At 51.7% G+C, this 26535-nt stretch overlaps 3 protein-coding genes across 25 annotated transcripts in view; 2 read left to right on the top strand and 1 right to left on the bottom strand.

Moving 5' to 3' along the window:
* Positions 1-26535, bottom strand: part of LOC108630185 (uncharacterized) — a 77833-nt gene that overhangs the window by 45050 nt on the left and 6248 nt on the right. For 19 of the 21 annotated variants that reach the window (XM_026817837.1, XM_026817851.1, XM_026817849.1 and 16 more), the window contains exon 3: positions 1858-5879. In XM_026817837.1, coding sequence (XP_026673638.1) covers positions 1858-5854 — 3997 coding nt within the window. In that variant the 5' untranslated portion in view covers positions 5855-5879. Of the gene's footprint in view, positions 1-1857; positions 5880-7665; positions 8028-10436; positions 10525-26535 lie in introns of those variants that run through there. The other 2 variants (XM_026817838.1, XM_026817836.1) reach the window with 2 other exon arrangements.
* Positions 12740-15374, top strand: LOC108630191 (helicase SWR1). 2 transcript variants are annotated; one of them, XM_018033306.2, is made up of 5 exons: positions 12740-13134; positions 14204-14384; positions 14558-14706; positions 14775-14885; positions 15025-15374. In XM_018033306.2, the coding sequence occupies exons 1-5, from the start codon at positions 13115-13117 to the stop codon at positions 15185-15187; spliced, it is 624 nt and encodes a 207-aa protein (XP_017888795.1). In that variant the 5' UTR covers positions 12740-13114; the 3' UTR covers positions 15188-15374. The 2 variants fall into 2 exon arrangements, with proteins under 2 accessions (XP_017888795.1, XP_017888794.1); XM_018033305.2 differs by having other exon boundaries at positions 12744-13134; positions 14552-14706.
* LOC108630186 (mucin-5AC) lies at positions 20051-26243 on the top strand. Of its 2 annotated transcripts, none has more exons than XM_026817854.1 (8): positions 20051-20445; positions 22374-22438; positions 22496-22835; positions 23008-23188; positions 23277-23599; positions 23719-24022; positions 24110-25285; positions 25381-26243. In XM_026817854.1, the coding sequence occupies exons 1-8, from the start codon at positions 20423-20425 to the stop codon at positions 25756-25758; spliced, it is 2790 nt and encodes a 929-aa protein (XP_026673655.1). In that variant the 5' UTR covers positions 20051-20422; the 3' UTR covers positions 25759-26243. The 2 variants fall into 2 exon arrangements, with proteins under 2 accessions (XP_026673655.1, XP_026673654.1); XM_026817853.1 differs by having other exon boundaries at positions 23716-24022.

The following is a 26535-nucleotide window of genomic DNA, read 5'->3' as shown; positions in this document are numbered from 1 at the left end:
GGATGAATGAAATTAACCGTGAACGACGAAGGGACGACCTACCCCTCGAGTTCGGAGGGTGCAGCTTCGGATCGGGGACGAATCGGAGAGAATGAGAGACCGGCGCGTCGATGGGGCGGGTCTGAACCGTTTGCCCGGCGATGCGCGAGGACCCGTGAAAGATTATAGAATCACGCGGAAGAAGAAGGAGAAGAGGAGAAGCGAGAAGAATACGATCAGCAGAAAGAAGACGAGAAATATTATCAGGTGTACCCTGCTGACCATGTTGACGCGATTCGGTGGTACTCGTCGATCGATCTTTCCACCGACGAACCGCACTGTTCCTCGTTTCCCACACGAATCGCACTTGCCACCAAATCTTCGGAGACCGAACGCGGTCCGGGGTCTCGACCGCGTCGCGAGACCGTGCGGCGAGACGAACCGGAAGTTGGAAACGCGACTGAACCGGCTCGAAACCGCTGCCGCCGCCCTCGAGGATCCTCCGTGCTGATTTCTCCCCGACTAACGTCTCTCGCCGCGGAGGCGCCCCGCTCTCCTCCTACGCGGACACGCGTCTTCGAAGGTCGCGATCGATCGCGCCCCTTCGGATTCGAAAGGCGAGACCCCGAGAGTATGCCGGACGTGGGAAACGAGATACGAACCGCCACCGGCACCGGCACCCGGCCGCCACTACCGACCGGCACGACCAACCACCCACTACCGGCACCCACTACTGCCGTTGTCCGTTCGCTACCTATGCGTCGAGGTGCGTGAAACCAGCGGCACCACCGTCCAACACCCGAAAAGCCGCACGGACGAACGTCGTCGTCGTCGTCGCCGGGATCTGCCCGGCACTGCGACCCCTCTCCGTTCTCCCTCTGAGAGACCTCTCGCTTCGTCCCCCTTTTCCTTCTTATCCGTCACCACCCGTTCCCGCTTCCCACCGCGTGACGTCACGGGAATGGAGTCGGGGATCGATCCCGAACGACCACCCCCCGCGCCCACCCCGATTCCGCTACTCACCGGACGGAAAACATCCGTCGGATTCCCTGCACCCTCCGCGATCCAGGATCGATCCTGCCTGCCAACTTTCTTCCCGAACCCCGCATATCGTCGCCGCGAATCTGCATCCAAGCCGTCCTAATTTCCATACATATTGAACGCTGTATCGACGTCGACCCAACGAAAATTCGACGAACAATCCGTGCCGGCTAGACGACGACTTTGATCACGAATACGATCGACCGAATTGGCCGACGAACGACTCGTGTGAGGAAGCGCGGATCGATGAAAAACGATCGCGAATAAGGATCGAAGGGACCTCGGAACCTCGCCGTGTGCCGCGAGCGCTACGACCGTAATGAAAATGAAATTGCGAGGCGATAACCGTCGCGAAATCGTATTTACGGAGGATGGGTAGGTTTACGCAGAAGCGTAACGACGAGGAGGCTTAAAGCGTAAGAATGAGGTTCGTCTACCGCGAAACGAGAACGTGCCTCTGCGCTTTCGGCGCTCTCTCGGTTTGCCTTGAGAGGCTCATTGAGATGCACGGTCATACGCGGCGTGCCACGCGGTTTCCACCTTCCACGGATAAAATCACGACCGAGTACGCCGCCAAAAGAAATTGCCCGGACGCTCTGGCTCCCTCGAGCAAACCATTCGGATTAAAGTTAAGGAACGCGATACGGAACTCAACGGGGAGATCAACGGGGCACCGATCTTAACGTACGTTTCAGTAAGCAGCAGATTATACGCATCGTTCAAGGATATACATATAGAGCATAATACATACATATAGAGCATAAAGTGTCGAGATCGAAATGTAAGAGGTACCATAAAAATGTAATTAACACGTAAAGAGTCATGTTGGACACTCACCCTTCTGCGGTCGTTGAGCGCCGGTCGGTGGTCGAGGGGAGTTCCACCGGACGTCGCCGCAAGGGACGGTTCCTCCTGGTCCGATCCTCGGGTCCTTGGGAAGAGGCGGCAGAGGTCTGTCGGCGTCGTACTCGTCGGTTCCGGCCTCGCGTTGATGCAGAAACACGGAATCCGTGTCGGAGACACTGTCTTCGCTTCGGTGCCTCCGGGTCGGCGGTTCGGGAGCGGTGCCGCGCTTCGTCGGCCAATTTCCAGTGGCCAGATCTCGTCCACCCGCGGCCGATTGATTCGAGAAGCTGACCCTCTTCGCGCCACTTCCGGTCGCGTACTCGACCGTGGTCGGTTCTCCGCCCACCAAGCTGCCTCTTTTGAATATCGGAGCCGGTGGAGCTTTTCCGTCCTCGTAGATCGAGGAGACTTGCAGCTTCCTCGGTTGCGGATCGTTTCGGTGGAAGTGGGGAGACGCACTCTTGGATCTCTGAGCCTCCTGCCTGCTCGCGTCTACAGGCTTCGACGGGATCTCTCGTCGATCGCGAATCGCCTGCTGCGGTCGGACGATGAGAACCGGCTGGTTCTGCCCTTTCTGAGTCTGCATGAGCGGCGGTTTGCCCGTGGGATTACCTTTCGGGCAACGAAGATCCCCGCAACCGGGCATCGAAAGATTCTGAACGGATTCCTGCTGCCTCGCTGCCGGTGTTCGCGTCGGATTCTTTGCTCGAATCTTGCATCGCGCGGTCTCCTCCATCGCGTTCTGCTCATAGATGCGCCTCTGTTGCTCCTCGTCCAACTTCTTGAGCTGCTGCCAGTACACGGCCTCCCTGACCTCCGGTAAATCAATTTTTCGACCCATCTGTCTCTGACCGACGTTCGTCGGAGACGCGAGGGACTTTCTGTGGGCCTCGAGCGCCTTTTGCTGCCAGTAGAACGCCTCCAGATGTTGCCTCGTCTGTTGCTTCGAGGGAGACAACGATCCCGTCGCTGTCCGCGATCCATACATTGGTTCACCGATTCTCTGCACGTACGAGACTTCGATTTGTTGTTGTTGCTGCTGCTGCTGCTGCTGTTGCGGAACGCGTTGAGCAGCTATCGGATTAGGATTTCTCGTCTGCGGACTCGTGGGTTCGTTCTTCTGAGGACTCGAACGCGTCCAAGCTACCGTGTCCTCGGGATCCTTTCTCTGAACGTTGACCCGCGTTGGAGAGCCAGGGACTAATTGGCCACCTCTGTGACCGTACACAGGTTCTGGTCGCGGGATTTTCGCGGGGGATCCTTGCCCTCTCGCGGGGGCGACGTTTCCGGCCGAGTCTTGGCCGCTCGCGTCGAACGAGTCGACGAGCTCGCGAGGCGCGCTCGTTATCTGTACGGGCGATTCCCTGGCGCAGCGCCTGGACTCCGTGGGTCGTGGTATTCGCGTTTCGAAGGATTCTCTCTTCGGCGAGGCTATCAAGATCTGTTCGTTCGGACGAGATCTTCTGGAGAGCGACTGTCGCGACGGCGAGATCGGTTTACCTCGAGTCTCGCTGGTCGACGGATCGAGAGTCGCGGGTTCTTCTCGTCTCTGCGCGTCCTCGCGTTTTTCCGCGCTTTCTCTCGGCGAAACGGAGCGTTCGATTCTTCGACGAGGCGAGGCGGTTCTCCGATTCAGCGCGTCCTCGTAAGAACCTTTTTCGCACGGCGACGAGGGCGTCTCGTCGTAGATTCGTTCGTCCATGCAACGAGTCGAAGATCTCGACGGCGACTTCTCGTTCTCGTAGATCCCCTCCTTCTCGTTGGGAGAGGCGCTGTTCCGAGGCGAGTGCAGATAGTACTCGCCGCTCTTGGAGCTGGTCGGCGAAAACTCGCTCTTCTGGCTGGAATTCGGCGTACAACTCGAATCCCCGTAATCCCCGGACTTGTGGCTCGAGCCGGAGGAGAGATACTTGGGCGATCTCCCGACCAGCGGTGCTCTCTGATTCTGATTCACTATGGGCTGCCTAGTGATCTTCACTTGAGCCGAAACCGATTTCAGGATCAAACCGGACGTCGGATCGTTCTCGTAGAATCCCGGCTCGCTCGGATGACGTTGCTCCCGCTTCCCGTATCCGATTTGCTCGCGCGTCTCGTCCTCTTCCGCCAGGTAATTCTCGTCGTAGTCGATCAGCTCCGTTCGGGAGCGAGGGATCGCGGGGAGAGGCCTGTCGATCGGGTGGATCGCTCTGGGACGGACAAAATATCTCTCGGCGGGCGGGGCGGAGATCCTGCCCGACGGGCCGTGATTCCTTTGGAAGAAGTAAGGCTTCGGTTCTTGCAAGCTGTGCTTTCGCTCCAGTTGCCCGTACCTCTGCCCGAATTCCTCGCGCTTCTGCCTCTGCTCGAACTTGCGGATGTCCGGAGATATACCGAGATTCCGCTCGTTGTTCCACCTGTCGTCGGGCGCGATCGAGCTCAGACTCGAGTCGGTGGTGTACGATCGCGGGTGACCCTGATCGCGCGCGAGGCTCCGATCCTCGTCCCTGGCCAAATGATCCGGAGTGCTGGTAATGAGCCCCTGCTCCGGGAACAGTTCCCGCTTGATCTCGTCCAGTCTCTCTTCGATCATCGATCCGTTCAAGCTGTTGTCCAGCTTCACGTTCCTCTTGATGTCTTCGTTCAGGTTCATCGTGTCCGGCGATCTCGTGTAGTTTCCGTTCTGTTGGTACCGAGCGAAGTACCTGTCGTCAGGTCTCTTCCGATCTTTCCCTTCCTTCTTCTTGTATTCCTTCCGCGAGTCCTTCGGTGAGAAGAAGCCCGGTAGCAGACGTCGAAGCCCGAGCTTCTTCTTTGGCTTCTCCTCTTTTCTCGCTCGCGAGCATCCAGCCTCCATCGTGAATTCTTTTATCAGACTCGCGTACCCGTCGATCCTCGAATCTCGCGACTCCTCTTTCCACTCGCTCCCAGCTAATTCCTCTTGCCGCTCCGATTCCTCGCACTCATCCTCGCGCGCTGTTTCGATTTCTCCTCGCGCCTCGATGTCCTCGTCCAGCGACTTGATCCTGTCCTCCAAGCACGAGCCTGAACCGACCGTGCTCAGCGTACTGTCCCCGAGATTCTCTTCCGACGTTTGGTTTCCAGAGAGATCTATCGCCGAATGGCTGCCGAACTCGGTCTTTCGATCTTCCCGCTCGAACCGTTCGGAATCGTCGTACTCCTCGACGCTCTCCCGCGAGGAAACGCTGCACTCTTCCACGTAAGAGGACCTGGACGACTCCGAGGAGCGGCGATCCAGTTGGTTCTTCAAGAACTCGCCGGACCACCTCTTCTCCACCTCGGACACCTTCTCGCTATAGCTGGGTCTCGCGTTCTTTTCGGTTAACCGAGGTTCCTCCTCGTTACCCTCCTCGTCGAGTCGATCTGTGGTACCCGTCGGTTCGTACTCTTCGATTTTCAATCTCTTGTCCAGATTGTGCTTCTGGAGGAACTCCTCGTCGAACGCGACTCTACCCTTCTCGTTCGCGTTCGAGTCCACAGGCTTCAGCGCCTTCTCTCTCGACTCCAACAGCTTCCGCTTGTACTTCTCCGCCGTGTCGGCGTCGATCTTCGTTCCCAAGTTCTGCTGCAGCTCCTCGATATTCGTTCGACTCTTCTCCAGGCGATTTTTCGCATTGATCTTTTCGATCTCGTTCTCCTCGTTCTCTCCCTGAACGTCCGTCTCCTTCTCTTCCGTCTTCGACGGAACGCTTTTCAGTCCTGCGATCACGATGCTGCCGATGGAAGGCCTCTTGGTCAGCCTTATCGGCTTTATTCTGCTCGCCTTCTTGATTTCGTTGATTCCCAATTCGGGTTTCGCGTATTCTTTGGGAATCGTGTCGCCGGTTTCGGATTCGATCGACAGCTTGCGAGAGCTCTCGTTCTTCGTCAGGAGAACCTCGCGCGACCCACACGAGGACTCGAGCACGATTTTCTCGACGGTGATCTTGTCCACCGAGAGGACTCTGTGCTCCTTTTTCTTTTTATCCTCGACTTCTTCCGCCGTCTCCATCTCTCCGCTCCCAGCCTACCGCCGCCTGAAATTCCAATAATTGTCCTACATGTCGCAACGTCGTCGAATCGATCGTTTCGTCGACAGTTAAATACGATCTGTTTACGAATCTTACTCAACGAAATTTCGTTTAATCAAGGACGAAACTTTTTATTACGGATAGGTCGCAGACTATGCAGGCGCCAGGATAATATCAGCGGTCTGGCCACGGTGTCGCGTTACCTTGATTACGAGAAACCGATCTCAGCGCGTTTATCTCGCGCTACTCGATTACGTGACTCGTGCCCGCGAAAGAATGCACCGCTCTCTAATTTCCAGCTGTGCATACGACTCATTTCTTCGCGAAATTCTCGGAATTTCCCCGGCGCGGTACTACGATTTTAACCGGAACGGAAGCGAGAGCAACGACCGTAACCGATTCCATCTGTCTACTTTGTCACGTTTCTATTACAAATTTTGTATTGTTAACGAAACGCCGTGAACAATTCAGCAGTAACTGAAAATTGTATTGGACGACACGAAAAAAAAGAGTCTAATTAGGCGTTCATTAATTTATCGTAGTTTCTCGTGATACCGTTAGCTTTCCTTTCTCTCGCGACAAAACGTTTTCACGTGTCCGAGAGCAGCTGGGTCGACCCCGGCGATGCGCCGAAACGAAGGGAAACGCAATACACGTATCGCGCATAAATATGCGCCTACTTGAAATTAATACATTAGAGTCAGTTTACGACTCGCGATTACAAAAATATACGCTGTCGCCATCGATTGCGCAAACGCTTCAGTCAGGGTCTGACGTAACTGTATGAGAAAAAATTGTAAGCACGCGAACAGGAGGCTGGGAAGGTAATTTACGAGCGGGATGCTCGATTCGCGGTTGATTCTCAGATCGTAAAAGGGGGACTCCCTTAATTTCCCCCCGGCTCCTACGTTACCGTGGCCCTCGTTATCCTATTACCGTGGTTAGATAGCATCGAAAGGAACAGAAATTTTCGCAAAATTTGAAGGGGTACCCCTTGGAAAAATCTCGAAAAAAATGAAAATTTTTTTTTTCTCAAAATATCGAGAAATACTTTAAATAAAAGTTGTAGATACTACTATTACCTATAAAAAAGGTCTTCTACATCGAATACTGCAGGACTAATCAATTAATTAGTTCGTTCATTACCAATTACTCTTCAACGAGTAAATTATACGGTCGGTCCAGCATCGACAAGTGTTTTGCTTTCTACTTTTTATTTCGGTGGCAACGTATTCTAAATGGCATCAAAAATTGCCGACTTTTTCATGCAAAATGAAGTCCTAAAACGCTGCCTCTCTTTAATAATCTCTCCTCGGTGGCTCGAGTAATCGTCGCTGGAAATGCTTACGTAAACGAGAAACGGCGAGGACGTTCGCGTTACGAAACAGCCAATCGCGATTTCAAAAATCAGAGCAAAAAAAATGTGCAATAACAATTAACGACAGGCCCGTGCCGCATTCTTTTTATCACCGATTCGTGCCTACAACGACTATTTGAACGCAGCCGAAAAATATTCCCCGAACGGCGGATATTTAACCGGTAAGAGATCGCGTTTCGTGGAAGCACTAGTGCAATTATCAGTTGATTATCAAAGGGAACGTTCGATAAGCATCGACCCTAGTTTGTATTATGATAAACTGGAAGAACCTGAGTTGTAAAACCGCGGTTTGAAAAAAGTGTCGCGAGATTTGTCACCGAACCGCGCGTGTCACTGACACCGAGAGAAGATCTACCGCCTCTCTTAAAGCCTGTATGGGAACGTCGCTCGGTACGCGTGTCAAAGGTTAATTACCAAATTGGCCTATCCGACGGCTTGTCTCCTGCTATCCTTTTTCCATGGAACCTCTTCTCGCGACGAAGAACGAACTCTTTTGGGAAAAAGATCACGAGACACTGAACTTGCACCGAGACAGACCGTCCGATCGATCCGGCGGCTAATATCGTTAACCGTGACCGAGACGCGAGCAGAGAACGGAACGAGGAGGCAAAAAGGCGAAGAAGCGCGGGATCCGAGCCGAACAACGGAGGGAGAGAAGAATTAATCGAGAGAGGAGAAGGAACCGGGAAGGGAAAGGAGCAGGAGAAGGAGGAGGTAGAGGCAGACGGCGCGAACGATGCCTGTGTGGTGACTGACGGCGTCTCGTTCGCGTAATGCGCGTACAGCGAGCGAAACAAAAGGTGGGGGACAGATGGAAAGAGCCGGACCGTGTCTCTGGAACGACCGAGAGAACGGGCATCAGGTGCTGGAACGCGAATCGAACGAGGAAACGAGTCGTGAACTCGCGGTGCAATCCGAATCTGGGTTTGTACGCACGAATCGCGAGCTTTCAAGCGTCGCGGCACTGGTCCCAGGCCCAACTTTTTCGGTCGCTGAAAGAAAGAGACTCTCGGTTTTCATGCGCGAACCGAGGCCTACGTACTGACGCGCGTTGCACGGCTAGTCGAAGCGTTAACGCCGATAACGAGTCACAGGTAGGCGCGTATTTACTTATGACGCATCGCCGTATCAACGAGTTCCCCAGTGGCTCTCAGTCTCCTCCGAGGATCCTCCTACGCGGCACGCGTGATCATCGATGCCATCGAGACGCGAACGAGTCCCGACCTCGACGCCCGATTCCTCTCGCGAGGGAGAAAGGAGAAGAGAGGAGGAGGCCCGACGAAAAGCCGTCTACCTCGAGCCGTTCACCAACTTTTGTCTCGTCGATTCATCAGCGGGGGAGGAGCAGGGCACGGATCTGTCCGCAAGGCGAACGACTGCTTGCGCAACGAGAGAGTTATCGGTGTACCGTTAACGATTCGAGCGAATACGAACGGTAGCGCGAGTCTTTCCTATCTCTACGAGAGTTCCTCCGAGCTTCACCAAACATTTAACACGGAAGCGGGAAACGGTTTGGACGCGTGCCTAGACCGACGGGGTCGAGGCTCCGTCGTCTAGACTAGAGCGTCGTTTCTGCGACTCTTCATCAATATTTATGTAAGCCTAAAGCGTGCAATTACGCGAGACAATGCTGTTCCCTGCTGCATAATGCACGCGCGACCGCGTGAACCGCTGTACGAATTCGTTCGGCTGACTCCCATTTCTATGCGGAGATCGACTGCAAGAGACGCGCATCGCGTAATCCAACGGACACGTACTCGATCGTGTGAAAAATGCGCAGGCCAGAAATTCCAGAGAAGCCTTTAAAAGTACAAAGGACGGGAGACTCCTGAGAGATTTGACCTGGTCGCACCTTCGTCGACCATCTGCCTTCGCATACTTTCTGAAAGATCCACCCTCTCGTTCCCGAAGCATTTACGCGACGCCAGAAGCCCCGACGGTTTATAAACACAGCGAACGAAGACACGGTGTTCCTTCGGCACTGCAAGCAGGGCACGGCCAACGAATTCGAGCCTCTTGAATCAGCCCTCGTCCGCGATCCCATCCGTCCTCCCCCTCACTCTCTCTCTCTCTGTCTCTCTTTCTTCCTCTAATTCTTTTTCGGGTCTCTTCCTGTGCCTCGTACCCCGGGTACTCTCCCCGTACCGCGTTCGTCTCGCTTCTATGAATGAACTCTGAGAGAACGTAAACCAGCATCCGCCTATTTTCGTCGTAACGCGCGCGCCCTTCGACTTTCGTTAGGGGAGAAAATTATTTCGGTCCGACCACATCTCGAGCAAGAATCGTTACACCGCCGCTTTGTTTCGCGCGTTCGATCGTCCTTCGTACGAAACCACCGAAAAAAAAAAATGAACACTGGACAAAGAGAGAGCGTGGGTCAAGCCCGAGCAATGCATACCGAGAAACGTGCAAAAATTGTTCCATACGCCTCTCGCCTATGCGTGTACCGTACACGTATATCGCGAGAAACTGGACACTGACAGCTGGAAACTGGTTTCGAAGAAAAAACGCTCGTGTACGCTAGCCTGCGAGACCGAGACGATAAGACGGAGAGAGAGAGAAAGAGGAGCGCGAGAGAAAGAGAAAGATGAAAGCGGCGTGGACGTTTGTACACCGCGTTCATCTCGTATCACAGAGAATCTGCCAAATTTTACTGGAGTCAATTCTTTCGATACGCGGGAGCGGTTTAACGAACTCGTAACGAGATCCAAAATCGATTTCCCGATGCTGACTGGGCTGTGGCCCAGAAAACAATTCGAACGAAGCCGTTGAGGAGGAAAGAACCTCGATACGATGGTCGATCGTGAAATATCTGGCTCGATGAACGACAGAGAGTCGAAGAGGCTAGGCTCCTTTCGAGCACGCAGGAACGCACGCACGATCGCACCTATTGTACGTACCCGGCCATTGTGCTCCCTCTTCTCGGAAGAAGCAGAGATTCACCGTGAATACGAACAACCTGCCGTATTCTTCGAAATTCCTTCAAATTTTACCTGGATATATTATGTTTCTGGCTGGCAGCAGCCGCCTTCTCGACCGACACTATCCCTCCGTTTAATAATACGCGATTTAAACTTCAACCGGTTTAAAGTCGGTGCTACCGCGAAACACCGTGAAACGCTGCGAACTTCCAAACGAGTTCGGGAATTTGCATCGACGTACAATTATGATTTCAGCTTACTCACCATGATGCACCGTCTTTCAGATGCAGCAGCAATCGAAACGAGACGAAGTCCAAGGATGCACTGGCGAGGAACACGCGGTACCGACGACTCGCGCGATTCTTCCGGAGAACGATTCGAACGCACAGTTACCATTTACCGAAAGGAACGCGGCGATTTCGCTCGGGAAGTCGTTCAAAACTACTGAGGCGGTGGATCGCGACCGGCGAGAGCACGCGGGCGCCGGTCTCAGAGCGAGCGTACGTCGGCCCGACGGCGATGCAACAAGTGACAGACAGCCTCTTCGACTCTTTTAGTTCCCTACCCGGATACTTCGCCCGATGGCGCTACTGCCCGGATGCAGAAAACCACCGAATTTTCATCCGCCTGTTCCCGCCGCGCATTTCACACCCTGGACCCGGTATCGAAATCGCGTCTGTCTCGAATCCGAAGACGACCGAACCAGGTTTTTGTTACCTTTTACAGAATAGCAAGACCCTGTTTACTGACTTCGCTCGGATTCGCTCGAAAGTAATAAAAAATTCGATCTCGCGTATCTCGAGAGCGTAAACGAGTCTCGAACTTCTAGCGAATTAATAGTAGAAGGAAAGTGAATTCGGGGCCTGGATACCCTTTTGGAGAACGCTGCTAGGCACTACCGAGAGGTGACAGCACGAGGAGCTTCGCCAGCGTACCGGTTCAACGATTCAGGCAACGATTTCTACGAAGGAATTTGCAACGTTTTTTTTTCGAGTCGCCACGGCAGGAATAGAAGCCCTTCTTTACGATCGACACGATGATCGATGGAAAAACGTGGAGACAAGATCGTGATTCACGTCGCACATTCCTACAGCTACGGACCGATAGTAGCAATTGTACGTACTCGTCGCAATACCCCTTGACATTTACAGAGAAGATCCTGAATGTCTTCGAGAGGAATTTCGAGCCGACCTCCACGTGCAATTGATATTATCTCGAGAAAACAATTGTTTGTAACTCTGTTCTCTAAATAAACCGATTCAAAATCTGTTGTATAGTACGATATTGCCGTCGTGTATCGTTCACTTTCACTGCTTATGCTCGATCCGACTATAATATAAAACGCGTTCTAAGCGGGGCGATTCGTTCCTTCGCGATCGGTCGTCCTCGAACGCTTTTTAAATTCTCTTTCTCTCTCCCTCTCTGCGTCGTTCCTTTAAAGAAATCGCATATTCTATACCGAACGAGTTGGTTTCGATCGTGACAGTCGATTCGAGCGGAGGCTACGAGTTTCGAATGCATCGTCGACGACGAGTAGAAAGACGAGTCGAGGACGGTGAATTCGGTGGTGGGTGAATTCAGCTTACGCGTGAAACGGGTAATCGCCAAGGATGAGTGGACGACGGGTGGTTACGGTCACACAGTGGTAACTCCGAGCGAGAGCGAGAACGAGAGAGCGATATGTATATGTGTATATAGANTTTCACACCCTGGACCCGGTATCGAAATCGCGTCTGTCTCGAATCCGAAGACGACCGAACCAGGTTTTTGTTACCTTTTACAGAATAGCAAGACCCTGTTTACTGACTTCGCTCGGATTCGCTCGAAAGTAATAAAAAATTCGATCTCGCGTATCTCGAGAGCGTAAACGAGTCTCGAACTTCTAGCGAATTAATAGTAGAAGGAAAGTGAATTCGGGGCCTGGATACCCTTTTGGAGAACGCTGCTAGGCACTACCGAGAGGTGACAGCACGAGGAGCTTCGCCAGCGTACCGGTTCAACGATTCAGGCAACGATTTCTACGAAGGAATTTGCAACGTTTTTTTTTCGAGTCGCCACGGCAGGAATAGAAGCCCTTCTTTACGATCGACACGATGATCGATGGAAAAACGTGGAGACAAGATCGTGATTCACGTCGCACATTCCTACAGCTACGGACCGATAGTAGCAATTGTACGTACTCGTCGCAATACCCCTTGACATTTACAGAGAAGATCCTGAATGTCTTCGAGAGGAATTTCGAGCCGACCTCCACGTGCAATTGATATTATCTCGAGAAAACAATTGTTTGTAACTCTGTTCTCTAAATAAACCGATTCAAAATCTGTTGTATAGTACGATATTGCCGTCGTGTATCGTTCACTTTCACTGCTTATGCTCGATCCGACTATAATATAAAACGCGTTCTAAGCGGGGCGATTCGTTCCTTCGCGATCGGTCGTCCTCGAACGCTTTTTAAATTCTCTTTCTCTCTCCCTCTCTGCGTCGTTCCTTTAAAGAAATCGCATATTCTATACCGAACGAGTTGGTTTCGATCGTGACAGTCGATTCGAGCGGAGGCTACGAGTTTCGAATGCATCGTCGACGACGAGTAGAAAGACGAGTCGGGGGACGGTGAATTCGGTGGTGGGTGAATTCAGCTTACGCGTGAAACGGGTAATCGCCAAGGATGAGTGGACGACGGGTGGTTACGGTCACACAGTGGTAACTCCGAGCGAGAGCGAGAACGAGAGAGCGATATGTATATGTGTATATAGATATACATATAAAGGGAAGGGGAAACTGGACTCGGCACTCCAAAGTACACAGCCTCCGCGATTGCAGTTGGTGTGCTTTCGGTTCCCTCCACGCTTGCTGGACATATTCATTCTTGGCGACTTGGTGCCCGTGGTAACAGTTCCAACTTCGAACTCCGTTCATCAGACGACGCGCGGCCATTCGATATGAAGCTCGCTATATTCTCGTAAGTAGCTTTTTCCTCCCGCCCCCTCATCCGTTTTTTTTAAAAACCGCCCCGACTATTTGATCGATCGGTGTTACACGGACAGTTCGGTGACCCTCGCATTTTTAACGCTACGAATTTTCACGAGCGTCGATCGATACGTCGATGATCGACGAACGCTGATAATGACACCACCCGTTATGCAATTACGCGAATGCTTGATCCGGTAGTGAAAATCGTTTTCGATTAGACGCGCGTTCGGAGGGATCGTCTTCGAATCGGCTTGCGCAACCCCATAGAATGTTATCGAAACTTCTCTCGGATTTTACATGAGCAGGGACACTTTTCACGAGCGACTAGTAATACCGAACGTTATGTCACGAGCAGCTGCGGTCGAGCGAGTGAAATAAAAAGAAATTGACCAATTACGAGAAAGCAACCGATACTTGTTCGATTTTCGGTCGGACCGAGTCCCGACTTTTGATCCCTCGTGAAATTCGGAGAACGAAAGAGAGAGAAAGAGAGAGAGAGAGAGAGGGTCTAGTTCTCGTGACATTTGTGAGCCGCCTCACGTACACGCTCGGCTCCAAGGGTTTCTTCGTGGTAACCAATCCCGGGAGCAGCGAGTTGTACGAGCCAGAGAAAGTGAGTTTCGTACGTGAATGTCACAGGTCAAAATCCAGCTGGCGTATACGCGGATCTACCTACCCACGAGCGTGCAGCAAACGGCTCGGGTTCTCCGGTGCACACGCCGATTCTACGCATCGCGACACGCGTCTCTCCGTGTTTCCCCTCTCTCCCTTTCGCCCGCGGGAGGACGAGCAACGTCCTCGGATTCTATTTTCGATCCTGGCGAAAGTGGTCATCCGCGAACCGATAAGGATTCCTCCGAGTACTTAACGCGTCCGGCGTACGGCCAAAATTTTCCTCGAACCGATCGCGAAGCATGAGAGGGAAGAAGAGAGTTCATTGACATTCGTCGAGGAAAGCATTTGCCATGTAACAATCTTCTGCATGCTCGACCACCTTTCACCATCGCGTATCATTGCTTTTCGCGATTTCCTGCTGCAGCAGCCAAATGAAATTACAGAATGGTGGCGATCGGTTGCCTGATAGCCGTGGTCAGCTCGGCGGACGAGGACTACGACTACGAGGAGGAGCCAGCAGCCTCTCCGGTCACCCCCGCGCCCACCAAATCCTCTAGACTCGGAGGACTATTGTCCTCGAGAGGACGGGTGAACGTCGGGAGGAAACCCGCGGCCACGGCAGCCGTGAGTCCGATCGTTTATTTCTAATCGATAGAACGCCACGAAGAATAAACGATTTATACGGAAATTCAACGTGCGGAGTAACGCGCATAAACGTTTCAGTTTGCATAAACATCCGCATCGGTGCGGATTCGATGCATGTCTAATGAGTTGTCGATTAATTTTGCAAGGCGCAGTCGACCACGGCAAAGGCGATCGAGCAGCCGGCGGAAACCGAGGAAGAAGGCGAGGAAGAACTAGACGAGAATCAAGAACAGCAAGAAGAAGTTCTCACTACGACGACCGAAGCCTCCAAGAAAGTTCGCAGCGGAGTCAGACCCTTCAGGTAATCGCGACTCTACCATTATCTCGTAAAGTTTTCACTTTGTAACAACGAGATCTGTCCGTTGCAAGATCGAACCAGGATCTCTTGGCCGCGTTGAAGAGAAGGAGAAGTCAAGTGGGGACCAGCAATCACCGAGAATCCACTCAAACCGCCGCGGAATCTACGACGCCAAAATCCAAGTAACCAACATTTACGTTCGCGTCTTCTCCCGTCGATATTAAAACGCGTGCGTCGCGTATCGACGGGAGTTCGACGCCTCGTTGAAACAAATAAATTAGGAGGGTGAATGAACCGTGAATGGAACGATGTTCGTTTTAGGGCGACCACGAACAATCGCAACAAGAGCATCGGTGCCAGCGATACGAAATCGTCGGGTCGCGGGAGGTTCGGCGGGCGAGGAAGCAAGCCGTTGCAGGAAGAGGTCGAGGAGACTCAAAGAGAAGAGGTGCAAGTTAAACCGAAACCGTATCGCAGAGGATAGATCTGCGAGAACTTTCTAGCTTCGTTAAACGGGATCGGCGTCGATCTTACGATCTCGCGTCTCGAAATTCGTTCACGCATTCGAAAATCGCAACGTCGTACACGTGTACATACGCGGAAGGGGCTGTCCCTGTTCGAGGTACTTACTGTATAAATGTAAATTAATCGAATAAAATTTTTGAAACGAACACCACGGTGTCGATGCTCGTCGAGGCGGACGTCCTCGAGAACGGACCGACCTTGGACCTAGGGTCTGACGCGATCCCTTAATGAGCGACTTTCCTAATTTGCATATTTCCATACGCGCGGCCGAGTGGGATGCGAGCAGGAGAAATTCCAAGCGAGAACGATGGAATGTCGAGGGCGTGTGCTTCCCGTCGTCGTGGCCACTCCACATTCTCATCTTTTATACATCTCGCGCGCGCATTGTGTGTCTACCACTCCCAAAACTTTGAACTCCCACCGTTCCGACCTTTGTTCTTCGTCCTTTGCGGAGGAGGAATCGTTCTCGAGGAAGATGAACCCGAGAAGAATTCCGGGGGAGGAAAGAGAGAGCGAACCAAACGAAATAAGAAGAAGAGAGGAGACGGCGAAAGGCGGACTCGAGGTCCCGAAGCATGGCTGAAAGTGAGAGGCAGTATCTCGTCGGCCTTGAAGCCGCCGCAGAAGCGTTTCACTCGCAAAGACCATCCGAGCCGCGTCACGGGTCTGATAACGCGTCGGCTCGAGAAACAGCCGAACGCTATCGGGAGACCTATTCGAAGCTCTTGAGAGAACGTCCCTGATGAGACACACATTTCCTAATCATTACGACGAACGATGGTACAGAAGCGCGTTTGTACTCGACCCTATGTTCTATCGTTTCCATCCTCGTTCTTTCAGAGTACGCGAGCACAGCGGTTTCTGGATTTCTCAGTAATCGCTCGTGGATAAAAGCAACCGGAGAGAGAAGAAGCGTAAACATAGACAAGACTCGCGTCCATATGTTCCGAGACCGCCTCACTCTTGTCGTTGCATCGCGAGTGACATTTAATTGAGAGTCGCAAACGATAGGTGTCCCATGCACCGGTAATCCTTGACAGAGACGACATTCCGCCGCGAATTTCCCGTTTCGCTCGACCTCTGTCGCGCCGCTCTACCTCTACCGCGGTCTAACGCGATCTGTTTGGAAGAAAAGACGATCGTCTGCTTCGGGCCCGCTAATAAAAAATTGATTTACTCGTTTGTACGGCGGCGTTTACGTGACCCGAGAACCTTCCTACCGCGCGGTGACTTTTAACTGCGCGGCGGCGCCGCATCGAGAATCCTGCGTTGACCTTTCGATAATGTCGTCGAACCACTCGGCGCGGTGCATTTACATTTGTCTTTGAACGCCTTGCAACCTTCTCGATCGATCGAAAAAATATGCAAAAGGAATTGCTGATCGATGCAGTAACAGGACTTATTAGCTCGAGATCGAAAGTACCGGAAGGAAATTGCGTAAAGGTTCTCGCGGTCGTTAGAAAGTTTCAAACGGCTCGCGTGACGTTTCAAAAATCCGTGAGGAATTCGCTCGTTCTCAGAAGATGATCGTCTGTCGCAAAACGGAAAGTTATTGCGAAACGCGGAAACGGTTATAGAAATGCACCGCGGAGGTGTATTATTCGCGTTGCACAAACTATAACACCGTGCGTTTCGAGGAAAGACGGAATAACTCGTAATTGCCCGAGAAGAGGCACGTACGTGATCTCGGGACACGTTGCAAAACGCATCGTCGAACCAAGAATCGCGAGAGTACGTTCGAAACGATGTTTAGAAGCGATTCGCGACCGAATCACCTCCAAGTAGTCGGGGCGTCGAAGAACCGGTGTCGGCGCGATAACGACGCTTGAAAATAAAATGAACCGATGGGGAGGAACAGGAAAGGACTTTCTCCCGGTAGATCCTTACTTGCTTTCCCTGATACCGTTTCCGCAAGGATCCGGTCAACGAATCTTTTCCGCTCGTATCGACGAGATGCCTACCGGTGCCGACCAACGACAAGGTCGTCTCATCGCCAGATACGACGCGGGTCAAGCCTTTTTGGACACGCGAACTGTAGGAAACGAATCGAGATAAAAGAATAAAGGCATCCGGACCGGTTGACCGGCCGGGTGGGAGGAATCGATGACGATGCGAGGCACTTTCCATGAAATTCCTAAAGGCGCCTCGACGGGTTTCGTCATCGTCGTCGCGGATGAAATCGAGAACCATGTACCTACGTACGAGTCATCGATTCTCGATCTTGGCCCGAGAATGCTTTAGCTCGCGTTGCTCAAGGTTCACGATTACACTCGCGATGACTAGACGGCGAGTATTTATGCAGAGTTACACGAAATATGAAATCGGGACCGAGAACGATGCGTAGTTATGCACGTTCGTTACGTCAAACGCGTCAAATCAACGGAGAGGCGACCGATCGGCGCCGAAACCGACGACAACACGTTTTCTACTTCGAATTCGCTTTTACGAAGTTCGCTTTCTCTGGGCACGGCGCGGTAGGCCGCGATCGAGATCCTTATTGACGATTCCCGCTCGCGATCCGCTCTCGATCGATGTTCCCTGGCAAACAAAGAATACGGGCTGTCCAAGTGAAATCTCCGGAGTTGCAAAACATCCGCGCGTAAGGTCGGACAGCAGCCCGTTCAATGTTAAGGACAGAGAACCGGAATCTAATTTCGATCATCGCCTGTCGCTCTTCGTGGTTATTAACCCATCCGCGTTATTGGTATACGCATTATTCTACTGACTATCCCATGCAATGGTCCACGAATCGCATCGAAAACGTTCCAACAATTTCATTAAATTAAACACTGAATCGATTTTTATCACGATCGGTAAACACGAAATACCTCCTAGATGTGACTATTCGAAATTATTCCGAGCCTTCTAAACGGGGGTGTACGCGTGCTAGAACACGAACAGAGAAAGTCGAACTCGTAAATACCCATGGGTGATACGCATAGGCTTTTAACGCGAAGCGCGAACGTGCGTGCTCGGAATCCGGAGATGAACGCGAAGGTATAGCTCGCGTGAAATTTCGGCGGCATGCCGCGAAAGCCGCGAGGCTTTTGAAACAATTGAAAAATTCCCTGGAAAGTGTATCGAGAAATCGGTCGAACCGTGAAGGTCCATTGAAATGCGCCGCGAGTTCCGCGAAAGTGCAGTCAAGGTTCTCGGGTTGTTCCCATATGCACACGGCATGCGTTCCGCGCAAAGTGCACGCTTTGAAATATCCCAATAATTTATCATAGATTTATGGAGTAAGATCTCGTGTCTCGAACGAATATCGTACAGTGTTATTCTAAGTTTGCAGTGTTCCTCGGATAAATATGTATGAACAAGTTGTTCAGTACTAAGAATAATCTGAATTGAAACCAGTGAACCGATTGATGCGATATCTCGGTATTCGGTCCTGACCAATGCAACACGATCTACGATCGAATGTCTGCACGAAACATTTCCCCGATTCTTCGAACGACTTCGCGTTCATCGAAGGGAAAACCGTATCCGTTAAACAACGAAGTAGAAACGCTTCGTGGTTCTAGCTACTGTTCGCCAGTTGCGAAAACGACAAAGGGTTGCCTACGCGATTTTCGAGATGCGTCACGACGATGGCATCCCGAGATACGTTTTGCAACGCGATGTGCATTATTGCAAAAAAAATAGAGAAGAAACTCTGTAGGTTTAACGAACGAACGGGTGGTCGTAGTTTTTAATAAACGCGTCGGTACGCGTATTTACGTGCGTAAGCAGTCAATGGCCGGCCGTATTTAGCCTTCGATTTGTACGCAGAAGGTCCCAGGTGCAGCGGATACAGTAGGCGCCAGGTTGAATGGTAATCGACCACGGCTAATTCATACGGATCGTAACGTGTCGAGTTTACGGTTCGTACCTGCTACCCGGCGAGTTTCAATCGGCATCGGGAGAACCTGGCTCTCACGTTTGCTCCCGGTTAGACGCATTGTACCGTAATAACGCGAAGGAGAAGACATTGTTCTTTGTCGTTTCGCTCGGTAAAGGGGCGCGCACGAGTGCTCTCCTTGTCGAGAGAAAGTCTCCCAGGTATATACCAGCCTCTGTGGGTGTACCAACGCGTGTACATGTCATCCGACAGCGTGGCGTGCCACGCCGCAGACTAAAATCGAACGCGTACTCCTACGGAGTTTCGTTACTTATCATCGATAAAACTCAGATCCGATGCATTCGTAGAACGAGAAAAGACGGTAGGTCGAACCGGCCGGTCCTAATGGATCGGCATTCTTCTTGCGCAACGAGACACAAAGACCTTTAACACGGAACCTACGGTCGAGCCTTGACACCTGCGACACCGATCGGAAAATCAAGCAGAAGCAATAAGACGAAGTTTCAGTCGTCGCGATTTCGAGGGAGAGTCGGATCCTTGAAAGGGAAGGTGGGAAAACCTGATTGCTGGGAGGAAGACGCGTCTAGCTGTGTCCGTGACGATGTTCGCTCGCTATATGATTCACGCGATCCGTGAAAGCGGTCGCGTTCCGCGAAAACGAATCCTCTCTGGAACACAAAGCCGAGAATCTTCGGCGAACGAAATTCGCGATCGAGCAACTATATCGAAATAAAACTATACTACGGTCTATTGTCAAAACATCCATGTGTCCTAAGTTGTAGCATTGTTAGTAAAGAACGAGCTAATGGAATGCAACGAGGGATACGAGTTAACTAGGTGAACCGGCAGGATCGGTCTGGGGGATTCGTCGAGTCTGGAGAATACGAATACGCGTATATCTCGTGTCCAGTTTTGATGGGCTGGTGGGGTGTGCTCCAGGTGGCCGTGGTGGGTGGCGTATAAGTAGAGGCCTGCGTTCACCGCCGTTCTCATACCCTCACCACGTCCTTCGACTACCTCCAACTTTTACTCCGTCCACTTTTTCATGTTCGCCGTCGTGTCGATTTCGTAGTTCGAAGAGAGAGAGAGAGGGACCACGACGACGAGAGAAATTGAAAGAAACGCGCGTGAAAATCGGTGTTACCCGGCCTGTGGACGGACGAGTGTGTCGTCTCGAAGATGATCGCGAGTGTCCGGTGACGACGTGTACCCCGTTCGCCAGTACCTGCGGACTCAGGCTAACTTTGCCACCCGTGTAACGAATTCGTTCGAGCGTTTCCCGCGTCTACGGACCGTTCTACCCTAGCCAGCTGCTCGCATCTTCGACGAGGGATCGACATAGGAATCGCCGACATGTGGTTGAGACTCGCCGTTCTGTAAGTACCACCCCGTTCCATAACGCGATAATCCTAGAGATCGTTTCGCAACCCGTTTCGCTCGGTTAATGGACCGAACCAGCGTTATCGCTCGTTTTCGGCAAGTTTACGCCGCTAACGACGTCCCACGGGAATGCTAATTAACTTGAAATGAGTCTGAGCTCTCGGTTACGCGTACGCGTGTTTGCCTCGAGTTTTGCTCCTCCGTTTTTCTCTCGCGAACCTATCCGAAGAAAATTAGATAGGAGACCGGCCAGTTTCAAAGGTATCGAGTGAACGAGGGGTCAACGATCGATCTTTAATTATAACGCAACTCTCTCTCTCTCTCTCTCTCTGTCTCTCTACTGTGACGGGGAAAAAATCGGAGATGCTTGCGCTCGCGTGTTTCGTTTTCGTTCTACGCGATCCTTCGTCCCCGTATCTCCCGTATCTTGTCACTCACGCAATCCTTTGCGCAACGGCGTAAAACGAGTTAAATAGAAAGTTATCTTATTCCATCCCGTGGACATTTACAAAAGTAGTTATCGCGCGATTGTAAAATTACGTTGGTCGAGACAAAAAAATTATTTGCAATAGGCTTTCACGGTAACGTTGCGCGAGTTACGTAACGACGGTGTCTCGTGCCACCGGAGATACCCACGTACCTACGAATATATACTTATACGAGTATGCTTACGTAGTAAGGTTGAGACAGCTTTCTCCATATGGAATCGCGATAAATTCCGTCCACGCCAGGTCGATCTATCGTCCGAGCCACGTTTCCACCTCGAATCGTTCAATTATGAATGAACCGACGTCGTTCGACGAGATCTAACCGTCTATTTCTCATAAGCCGTAATTCTATGCAGACTCGAAAATTCGTAGAAACGATTGGACCTGAGTTTCGTGCGACGGGGAGCAATTTGCTGGGTGCGAACGACAGGACGCGAGAAATCGTTGTCGCGCCGACGAAACAGGATATATCGTTCCTTTCAATCGGTTCGCAAATGTCGCGGTGGAAGAACTCTATGAAGCCATCGACTTTCTATTCCATCGGATAGAAACACGTTGAAGCGCGCGCGAGATCTCGCGGTCGGCCGACCTTTTACGAAATCATTAGACGCCGTTACTCGTTCTCGACCCGTGATATTAATTTTAAAACAAGCTGCTCTCCTTCGGGAGGTAATCGATCGTAACCGATCGACCTTGTGGCCGACTCGTTTCCTTATAGCCTCTCCACCTCTGTGCTCGCGAGAAAATTTTCCTGGAACGTGAAAGGTCGCGCGCAACGATACCGAAGATCGTTTTGAAAGATCGCGTATGCACCGAGTGCGCGAGACAAGAGAGGAACGTGACGGGCGTCGATCCCCGAAAATTTTCTGGCCGAGCAACCTTGAGGCAAAGGAGGACGAGGTCGCTCTCATATACTAGACGGCCTTCACTTTTTCTTTCGATTCGATTGTTCCACGAAAATCGGTCTTTCCTCCGAGCGAAATCGAATACCGGTGAGAACGCTTTTAACGTATACCGTTTTCTGCTAAAAGCGAGCCAGGGAATCGAATTTATCTGGAATAAGTATCGCGACGTTCTCGGTTGAACTTTAACGCGAGGGCTTATCGAGAGCGTTAAAGATCGAATGCCTCGAAAGAGAACACGAAGCGGTCGCAGCTTCCACCTCACCCGACCAGACGCGAACTTTCACCGTGCAGTAGAACGTCTACACAAGCGTAATAATACGTTCGATTTCACTGCGATTTTAATTTCACGCCCGTCCACCTTGCTCTCCAAGTAGATCAGCAGAAAACGTCCAACGACCATTAGAACTTTTATCTGGCGAATCGATAAAAGCATCTCAAACACCATTTACCGTTTCTGTCGAAAATCCCGGATAATTCGTGATTCGTTAAAACGCGATAGCGATCTCTGACGAACACGAAATTCATTTCCAGAGTATCCTGCATCGTCGCGACGACTCTGGCGGACGATCAGCCTCGAAAAGCGGTGACCATCGAAGGTAACCCAGCGAAATTCCTACCGAACGAGCATGTATCATCGGCCTTTGTATTCGCAGAGTTCGTAACGTCGCACAAAGTGCCGGAAAGCGTCGCGCGGCCGTCGGACGACGACGACGACGACGTTGTCGAGGGTATAAAGGATGGGAAGCACCCTAAGAAGGTCGCGGCGAACTTTGAAACTTTCGATAAGAAGTCGGCCAATCTCGACCCGGTGAGACGGTTCGATTTCGTCGACGATGACAAATCGGCCGGCACCGAGAAGCGGCAAGTTCGCGTAGAGCTGGAAAACTTTGCCGACACCGGGATCCTGCAGGAGGATGGAATTCGACGGACCGACGCGCTCAGGTCGCGAACAGACGTTCCGAGGGATTCGCTGATTCCCGGAGTGCGCGTCAGGTAAAGATACGCGCTTCTAATTTATCCGAAATTTTTACAATATACGTTCTATCGGTACAATTGTATTGCGACATGCGGTGTGAGAACTACGGTAAATAGTTATTGTGCATGATTTCAAAATGTGACGGAGATCATCAAATGTCGTTGTGAAAGATAATTATGTCGTTCTCAGTGAAGAGTATCCTACAACGATGATACCGGTTCTAACTACACCGCGTGAAGCGCGAGGCTTCGACTTCGTTCCCGTGAACATCATTCGCAACGACGGCAAGGAGACATCGTTCCGCGATCGCAATTTCGGTGATTTCAGCGACGTGAGTTTAGTTCCCGCAGGCACGAGCTCGCGAATTCAGGTAAAATCCCGATTTCAATCTCGTACAAGGAGAAATCGTATAATGGAGCTGAACTGCATTATCGTACGCGTCACGCTGTGTACAATAGGTGAAGAAGGGACCGAATGGTAAAGACTACGAGTACGAGTACGTGTACTATTACTACGACGAGGAGGACGAGAACAAGGCAGGCTCGGCAGACTCGGCCGTGACCAATGCCTACGACGTCCCTTCTAGAAGCACGACCGCGCCTAGACGTGGTAGCTCTTCTACGAACCGGAATAAATACGCCAGTGTCGAGAGATCGAGCACCGTCGAACCCGTCAGCAACGAGGTGATCCCCAACAGAAATGGAAATACCAGAGGTCGGCAGCTGATCGAAGAAGACGTCTCCGAGGAAAGGCTACCGACCAACACCAGATTTCCACCTAGGTGAGCATCACTCCGTGTTCTAAAAGTCCTGAGTAAATTTAATTTTTTTCATTTGACACGACTCCTATCTGGCACAAAAATCGCGTATTATAAACGGTATACGATCCATTTGAAAGTAGATCGAGATCGAATCACAACACGGGGACCACGGAACCGACGCGTACTCGCGGGAACCGCCCGAGACCCAGCCTGGACTTGGTCGACTCGAGCAGCTTCCGCACTCATCAGGAAGGACCAGAGTTCCCTCAGGCTCTGCCGAAGGGACCGGTAAGATTCCTCGGAGTGACGCCGAACGAGGACAGCGCGGAAGAGAAAGCGGCGAGCAGAGTTCGGGCGAGACCGCAGAAGGTGCAGGAACCCGCCCCTGTAGAAGAGATCGTCGAAGACGTGCCCGCTCCCACGACCAGAAGACGTCCGATTCAAGTGATTCATCGTTTCCCCTTTCTCTCGCGTAACGATTAGTACAACGACAGAACTAGATCGCTAGAGGTGATCTCCTTACCGTTTCAGGAAGCTGAACCGACCAGAGGTCAATCGAGAAACAGCGAGGAAGAAGACGAGAAGGAGGAAACGACTTCGTCCAACGAGAAAATTAAGGACAGAATAAGTTCCGCGGAGAGTAGGCAAGATTACGAGGAACCGAACTCGTCTTCGACGAGCACCGAGACTCCGACGACCGAGTATCCGTCGTCGATGGACAAGGTCGCCCTAGATCTGTACGCGTTCGTCCAACAAGGTAGAAGCAACTTGGTAGACGCGTCCGAAGCCGCAGATTCGTCGGCCGACGGAACTACGATCTCCGACGAGGCTACCACCGATCCGGCAGCTACCACAGAATTGTCCGCGACTACCCTCGAACCGGCGACGACCACGACGGAGCCAACGACTACTACGGCCGCTCCGACGACTACCAGTACTACTACGACCACGACTACCACTACGGAGCCACCAACGACCACGACTCAGGCACCTGGAAGAGGAAAATTCCGAAGACCAGGTATCGGTGGCTCGGTACCCGGTTCCCGAAATCGATTCGGAAACAAATCTAACGGGGCTAGCAGCACGACGACCGAGGCGCCGACGGAAACCAGCCAACGGACGCGAGGTCGTTTCGGAGGGAACGGTTCAAATGGTAATGGTTACAAAAGAGCTCGACCTGGGCAGAAGCCCGCAGTCGAGGAGGACACGATACAGAAAGAGAGCTCGAGTTCCGTCCAAGCGGAACGACCGACTTCCGGAACGAGAAATCGATTCCGTGGCCCGGGAGGTACGAGATCGGCCTCCACAACGACTTCTGCACCAACGAATACCGGATCGACCTCGTCTTCGAACGGGCCGTCTGGAATATCGAGACCGTCTTTTAACAAACTGAACATCAACCGACGACGAGGAGGAGGAAGGCCTTCCACCGCGTCGCCAGGTGGTAGCGAGGAGAGTCAGGAATCCACCAAGGAGGCAGCCAAAGAAACCGAATCTACCGCGGCACCGAAAACGACTGCACGCTCGAGGCTACCCACGACCGGCGGCGTGAGGCCTCTGATCAAACCCGGAACTCGACCAAATCTTAGACCGAAACCGGGTCAAGCGACTACAACCACTTCTACGACACCGCTCCCGGCTGACAATTCCGAGGAATCCTCTATCGATGAGCCAGCCGGAGAAGGCACCGAGGAGGAAACTCACGAGGTAAGATAACGTTCGACCGAATCAGATATTAGTTTATGTACAAAATAAAACGGATTCGACGCGTTTATAATAAAATCGATTGTATTTAAATGCAGGCACCCGCAGAGACTACGCCTCCAGCGAAATCCACAACCGTGAATCCTCTGAACAAGCTAAGAAATCGAAATAGGTTGCAAGTGCATCCGAAAACGACGACCAGAGCACCTGCTACTCCTGCATCGTCGCGAAGATCGCCTCTGCTACCGCGACGCAAAGTGACCGAGGCACCCGTGGCTCAAACCAGTCAGGAAGAACCATCGGAAGAGCCAGAGAAAGCAGAGAGCAGCGAGACAGAACCGACCGAGGCTGTTTCCGCGGAGACTAGCACGGCCGCGAGCACGAAACACGAGGAAACGCGAGGTCTCGGGGGACTCCTGGCACCTAGACGTAGGATAGTACCTCGCCGACCTGGCCAGATAGTCCCACGGGAATAAACTAGACTCAAGAGAGTCTGGAGAACGAAAGGAGCCCTGCGTATCTGTCGAATTTCGCGATTACGAATGCGAACGATCATTGCCGTTTCGAAAGGAGGCACGGAGAACGATTTCGGTTAACGCTTAAATATCCGTCATAACGATTATGTTTCATCGCATACTTGCAAAACAAATAGCCGGGCGTTTAAGCGGTAACGAGGGCCGTAGAGTTTTCGCATCTTATACGACTAAAAGGTAGATGTATTGTACATAATGAAAGCTGTACGCATCTCTACAACGGATATGTATTATCTAATCGCGATGCCATAGTCGAGATCGCGTTAGCCCGTAACGGTGCGATTGAATTGGAACGACACGATACTCGTTGAACGATGGACGATGTGATTTTAGAACGCGTGGCGCGTTACAAAACAATATTTTTGTAATTACTATGTTCCACGATATGCTGTAAATATTCCATTGCAATTAAAGATACGTAAACATGATTGACCGTTTTGTTACTTATTTGTTTTACCCTCCCGTTTAATCCAATTATCAGAGTAACCTATAGCCAGGAGTTTTCTAGCCATAACAATCACGTCATGGCATAAAAATTATCTATTTCCTAAGCTACACTATCGCACAGTGTAGCTACAACGATTATCGCGAATACGTATAAATAGATGACGCGATGATAGAGATGTAAAAGTGTACAAGTTAAATAAAAAGCGACGTCATTAGAATTGTCTCTGCGACGTGCATCGCAATATGTACAATGTCTAATCGACGTCAAACAAT

This window comes from Ceratina calcarata, unplaced genomic scaffold (genome assembly GCF_001652005.2).
Source record: "Ceratina calcarata isolate Rehan_Ccalc_2016 unplaced genomic scaffold, ASM165200v1 scaffold71, whole genome shotgun sequence".
NCBI classification, from domain to species: domain Eukaryota; kingdom Metazoa; phylum Arthropoda; class Insecta; order Hymenoptera; family Apidae; genus Ceratina; species Ceratina calcarata.
Note: the sequence above shows the minus strand (reverse complement) of the source record. Positions and strands in the feature narration are given on the sequence as shown.